The sequence below is a fragment of the Macrotis lagotis genome, chromosome 7, assembly GCF_037893015.1.
Source record: "Macrotis lagotis isolate mMagLag1 chromosome 7, bilby.v1.9.chrom.fasta, whole genome shotgun sequence".
In the NCBI taxonomy this organism is placed as follows: Eukaryota; Metazoa; Chordata; class Mammalia; order Peramelemorphia; family Peramelidae; genus Macrotis; species Macrotis lagotis.
In genome coordinates this window covers 201,049,853-201,055,852 of record NC_133664.1, presented here as the reverse complement: position 1 = coordinate 201,055,852, position 6,000 = coordinate 201,049,853, and the positions used below count along the sequence as shown (strand labels likewise).

Genomic DNA, 6,000 nt, shown 5'->3' with positions numbered 1-6,000 from the left:
GAGTATTATGGGATGTCCGGGAGGTGGGCGGTTGCTCCGGTGACACGCGCGCGCGAGCGATGAAGGGGCGGGGCCGACGGTTGCCGGGGTGACGAGGGGGCGGGCGTTGCCGGGGAGATCCAGGGAGGAAGGTGGGGGGTGGGGGGAAGGGGACTGGGGAGGGTTGGAGTTGGTTGGGGTTATTATGGGCTGTCCGCGGGGGGGCGGGGCTTGGGCTGTGGGATTTCCCGGCCGGTGTTTCGGGCCCTTTAAGAGGCGAAGCCGGAGCCGGAGCCATTTTCCCCCCTTCGGCCGCGGCGAGGAGGAGCTGGAGTGGGACCGAGAGCTGCACAGAGCCGGACCCCGCGGCCCCGGGGTGAGGAGGGGGCGGGGTCCCCACGGAAAGACCCCCCTGCACGCACCCTGCCTTCCCGAGGAACGCCCCCCCAGGGTCTCCTCCTCTGTCCCGCAGAAAGCCCCTTCCAGCCCGCCTGGCTGCGCCCCCGGGGCCCGGGCTGGGGAGCGGGGCCCTCCCCGCTGGGGCTTGGGGGCGCCTCCTCGGACCCTCCCGGACTGCAGGGAGGGGGCGCCTTCCTGCTGCAGCTGGCGCCCACCCCCCGGCGGCCCCGAGCGGGCTGGGTCCCTGGGACACGTGGCCCGGCCCCCTCCCCTGGGGCGGCCCGCAGATCCTTGCCCCCGCGCCCGGCGGGGCCCGGGCCCGGAGCTGCCCCTGCCCCCTCCCCTGGGCTCCCCGGGCCCCCCGGGGGCGCAGCGCCCCTTCCCGCCCCCCCCCCTTGACCTTCTGCCTCGGAGGAGCGCCCCGTCCGCTCCTCGGGCCCGGGCCCCCCCCCCGGCTGCCCGCCCACCACGATGCCCGCTTGGCCCGGGAGGGGGCAGGGCGCCTTCCTTCCTGCCCCTGCCCCTGCCCCCGCCCCACCTCTGGCCCTAGCCTCCCCTGCGGGAGCGGGCCCGGGCCCGGACCCTGCCCCCGCCCCGGCGCCGAGGAGCGAAGTTGAGCTGAAGTGGGTTTTGCCGTCTGGCCCGAGTAGCAGGAGGGGAGGGGGCTGCCGGGGGGTGGGTGGGAAGAATAGGTGGGGGCGGGTGGGGGAGGGGGACGGGGACAGTGCGCGTCACTGACTGCTCTCTCTCTCCCCCTCCCCCTCCGCTGCGCAGTGACTCGGGCCAGCGCAGAGGGCCCCAGGCCGGAGGCAGGAGCAGCTGGGCCAGTTCCCTGGCCAGGAGTGCAAGGGGATGGCTTCGGGCCTGGGCTCCCCATCCCCCTGCTCGGCAGGCAGCGAAGAAGAGGACATGGAGGTGCTTCTGAACAGCCTCCCCCCACCGCACCCAGGTGAGTACTCTGAAGGGGCCACAGACTGGGAAAGAGGCGTTTGGGGCCTTCCCCGAGTGGCTCTGCTGGGCCAGGGCTGGGGAATGCCTCTCTCTTTGCAGGATCTGTGGTGGGAGGGGAGCTAGAGGGAGTGGTTCTCTTCTGCAGAGCTCTCCCGTAAAGAGGGTGATGGCAGCCATGTGTTTCTGCCTTGGGCATCTGTAAATTGAGGTGTCTTGGAGATGACATCTAGTGCCCATTTGTGCCCCCTGTAGGGTTCTAGCTAATGGTGAGATCAAGATATTGCTGTATGTGAAACTTAGGATGAATAGGTGAGCACGAGCTTAGATTATGGTCAGACCGGGGCTTTGCGGCTTGACTTTAGGATTTTGGCCAAGCCGGTCCAGAATCTGGTGGGGTCTTTGGGGTAAGGGTCATTGCTTTGGCGAGTATAAACGGGGATGGCTGGATTCTCTTTTTCAGTTTATTTTTAGCCAGTGCACAGTTACCGGTTTTCTGTTCTCTGTGCTGACTGAACTGTACAAAGTTTGAATCTCGCTCACAGCCGGGATATGGAGCACTTGCAGCCAGGCAAATTGCTGGAGTGTTTTGGTTGGGGAATGAAAGCTGAGGGAATATGTTAATGATCTAAAAGACAAGGTTTGAGGGTTTGGGGAGCAAAGGAGCCCCCCCCCCAGCATATTTTATTATGGAAGGATTTTTTTAAAAGACTTTGCATCATTCAGTTTAGGGAAGGAATGTTTAACAGAAGAACTCATGTCTGAGAAAGTGCATTTATCTTGATGGAGGGAGGGGGAAGAAAATAAAGAGTTGTGTTATATGTGTTTGAGGTGGGTTTTTGGGCCAGTCAAATTGAAATGGATGGATTTTTGCTGTGCTTTCCAGAGATGGCACTTAACAGTGCTGAGGATCAGAGCTTTGGTTCAGATGAAGATGCCCTATGCTTCCCATGTCACCTCCTCTGCCCCTAAAGTGACTTTTGTTCTACCCCCCCCCATCTCAGGTTTTCTTCTCCTCTGTATTGTTTATTTCGTGTTAACTTTCTCCTGTGTCTGTGTGCGATCTTGAAGCTTTAGCAAGATAGTGTAATAAGTCCTGGATTCAGATTCTGTCTTGTTATCTTTATGACCATTGGCTAGCCAAGAAACCTCCCAAGATCCTCAGTTTTGTCTTTGGTTAAATGGGAATAACAGATGTAGAACCTATTTCACAGGGTTAATTTGTGGAGTGCAAATGAGACAATATATGGAAAGTATTTTATAAACCTTAAAGTGCAATATAAATGTTAACTGCTACTTCTGTTGTTGATTTTCTATTATCTCAGCCAGTCATTTTCTCATTTCAAAAAAATTTTTATTTTTCTTTACCCTTGGAAAAAACTGAGTTACCTTAGAGAAAGAATTTGGGTTTTCTAAGTTAGGACCAGGGGACATGTGTAGTGGAGCTTCTGCTCTTGCCTTCACAGTTGTTTGGGTGGATATTAATCCCTTTCTTCCCCTGTGCCCTTTGCTTTAATGTGGTATAGGTTTTGAACTTGGTTTGTATAGGCTAGAGTGGCATGTAATTGTACTGTTGTTGAAGGAGGTAGGGTGGCCCTAGCCTTTTCTTGACCAAAGGTAGAGTTGTCTTATGCTCTTGGCTGAGAAGCTAGATGAACCATAGTCAATTACTCCCTTTTCCCCCCTCTGTTGGCCCCCAGGGCTGGGGTTGTTCCTGTCCTAGCTGGAAGCTGTATAGGCTCCCAAGATGAACTCTGCCCCAAGCTGTTCTATGACCCAGTTTTTCCACTTTGCCACACCCCGTTCCTGTCCCTTTCCCAAATCTTCCTCCAGATCTCAACTAGTATGATGTTGGCCATGTCAGCACATTCTTTGCCTGAGACGTTTGGGGGCTATTTGTGGGTGGACTAGGGTATATCTCTTGCCTACTCATGCCCCTTTCCTTCCTCTCAGGATTCTTTATAGGGGTTCTTAAAAGGAGGAACTGGGGTGTTGTTGATTATAGGATAACATAGAAGTGTTCAGAAGAGGCTGATCAGAAAATTATTCTTCCTGGTGAGATCTAGGCCGGTGTCCTATTCCCTTGGGAGTGGGAGGGGTTGCCTTGAGCCTAGCCTGATCCTGGCTAAGTAGGCTAGGGGGCCTGTTGGGGCTTTGTCTAACCTGATGTCTGTTTTCTAGTATCTAGTCCTGGGAGGGAAGAGCCAGAGAGGCTGCTTAGGGGGTAGATCTCCAGGGATTAGAATGTAGGAAGGAGCTTGTGTAGAATTGGAGGATGAATGTGTTGTTTATGTTGCTTGGGACAGGTGTGTGAATCTCTGAAACTTGAGGGAAATGAGGCACTTCTTTGGGTAACTATTCAAGTGAAGGTGGCATTAGAGAATATATTTTAGAATGTCTTGCCTGATGAAATATTAGGTATCAGAAGTATGACAAGAGGATTGTGTGTTTGGACTGCTCTCAATATCCTAGCTATGTTATTGTCTTTAAAACAATTTTTTTTTGGTGATGTAACTCAATCTTTTGTTATCAATTGTCTCCTGTGCATTTATATTGGGTTTCATTCTCTTGAGGCCTCTTAAGAAGAATGTCAACCTAAAACTGGGTGAGGGACTTGAATCTGGGGCTCTTTTAAAGGGGGGAACAATAGGAAAGTTCTCAATGAGGACAATTTCTTTCCCCTTTCAAACCTCCCAGCCACTTCCTGTCTACCCTATATTGGCAAGCTGGATGCCCTGGGTGGCTTTTGTGGTCAGGAGCCATTTTCCCCTCTCCTTAGTTGGTGAGGTACCTCCCTTATACCTCTGTGATGGGTGGGGGTGGCCAGAGAAGAGGGAGTAAGTGATCTGATATGGATTTCTGTTACAAAGGAAACAACATCTGTCCTTCCTCTCTCTCTTTTGATGCCCCCCCCCCCCACCTAGCCCTACCCATTATCCATGTATATAACCCTTGGCTTTGTGCTAGTGTGCCCAGAGCCAAGGGGGAGGGGGAAGCCAGATGGGAGAAGGCTAGGTTGGAGGAAGTAGTAACAGCTGATTTGACTTGGACCCAGGGGAGGGTAAGCTACTGGCCTCAGGAGAGATCAGAGAGAACAAGGTTGGGGTCAGAAAGAAGGGCGGTAGTAAACTATTGGGAAAGGAATAAGGGGGAAGCTGTCTTTGGAGATACTGTTCGCAGCTGAGCCTAGGATCCAGAGGCTCTGGTTGCCCTGAGTAGCAGTGGCCCAAAGGGGCTGGTTAAGGGTGTGGCTATGGGGAACTCTGAATTGAACTGAATTGTTACCCATATTTTCAGAATATTAGAAAGAAGTATGCTTCCATATTTCCTACTTCTCAGCTGGTCTAATTCTGCAGGTTAGGGATTATCTTGTCAATGACAGTGCCTCATGATAGACTATTGGAACTTATTTCCTCTACCCTGTTAGTTAATTTAATTCAGAAGCTGTGTTAGAAGATAAAGAAGATTGTCTTAAGGAGTGACCCTGGGGCTCTGTGATAGGCCAAAGAAGGCTGACCTGTTATAGTGGCTCTGTTTAATAAATAAACAATTTTTCCTTGAACTTCTCTTCTGAGCTCTAATTTCTTTTAGTTTCCTGAAAGATAGTGAAGAAGCTGTGTTTTCCCCTCAGAATTTGAGCAAATTGTAAGTTGAAGACTCAACATTGGGTCCTAACATTTTTCTCTCTCTTCTCCTCCTCCTCTAAATCCCATCCTACCACTTAAGAGAATGAAGAAGATCCAGAGGAAGACTTATCAGAGGCAGAAACCCCTAAGCTTAAAAAGAAGAAGAAGCCTAAGAAACCCCGGGATCCTAAAATCCCAAAGAGTAAGCGACAAAAAAAAGAGGTGAGTGAGGGATGGCCAAGTTATGAATGGAGAGAGGGAGAGAGGGAGGAAAAATATAGGAATTAGGGATAAGGAAGACTTTGCATAGGGGGTAGACTTTGTATAGGAAAGGTCCTGGGATAAGCCAGGTGGCTGTCCCAAGGCCAGCATGTGTGTAGCATGTGTGTGTCTGTCTCCCTTTCCCTCTCCCCCCTCCCTGTTCTAGCGTGTGCTCTTATGCCGGCAGCTGGGAGACAGTTCTGGGGAGGGGCCTGAATTTGTGGAGGAAGAAGATGAGATGGTTTTGCGATCAGACAGCGAGGGCAGTGACTATACCCCTGGCAAGAAAAAGAAGAAGAAGCTTGGACCTAAGAAGGAGAAAAAAAGCAAGTCTAAGAGGAAGGAAGAAGAAGAAGAGGATGATGATGATGATGATTCAAAGGTGCCCAGATCTCCTGATTGTTTTTCTTATTTCTTTTGTCCTTTTCTGAAATGTTTCCCTTTCCCCTTAGATGGCTTTCTCTTGTAAAATACTCAACTTCCAGTTCCTTCCTCTTGTAGTAGTATCCTGATACAAAAATTCTTAACTTCTCAAAGGTTCCTTGTTATTTCCTAATATGTACAATTGAAAGGACTGCAAGGATTTTGACTTTCTTCTTTTGGTCCCCTGCAGGAGCCCAAGTCATCAGGTCAGTTACTAGAAGACTGGGGCATGGAAGACATTGACCATGTGTTCTCAGAAGAAGATTACCGAACCCTTACCAACTATAAGGCCTTCAGCCAGTTTGTCCGGTATTTAAGCTAAAACTCGGGGATCCTTAGAAAGGGAAGGAGCTTGTTACCTCTT

The 6,000-nt window shown here is 51.5% G+C and overlaps 1 protein-coding gene across 9 annotated transcripts in view; it reads left to right on the top strand.

Annotated features, from left to right (window-relative positions):
- Positions 1 to 218: 218 nt before the first annotated feature.
- Positions 219 to 6,000, top strand: part of CHD4 (chromodomain helicase DNA binding protein 4) — a 31,954-nt gene continuing 26,172 nt past the window's right edge. For 4 of the 9 annotated variants that reach the window (XM_074194466.1, XM_074194464.1, XM_074194461.1 and 1 more), the window contains exons 1-5: positions 220 to 355; positions 1,153 to 1,327; positions 5,053 to 5,174; positions 5,401 to 5,595; positions 5,827 to 5,945. In XM_074194466.1, the coding sequence (XP_074050567.1) occupies positions 1,231 to 1,327; positions 5,053 to 5,174; positions 5,401 to 5,595; positions 5,827 to 5,945 (533 nt within the window). In that variant the 5' untranslated portion in view covers positions 220 to 355; positions 1,153 to 1,230. Of the gene's footprint in view, positions 356 to 1,152; positions 1,328 to 5,052; positions 5,175 to 5,379; positions 5,596 to 5,826; positions 5,946 to 6,000 lie in introns of all 9 variants that reach the window. The other 5 variants (XM_074194463.1, XM_074194462.1, XM_074194459.1 and 2 more) reach the window with 2 other exon arrangements.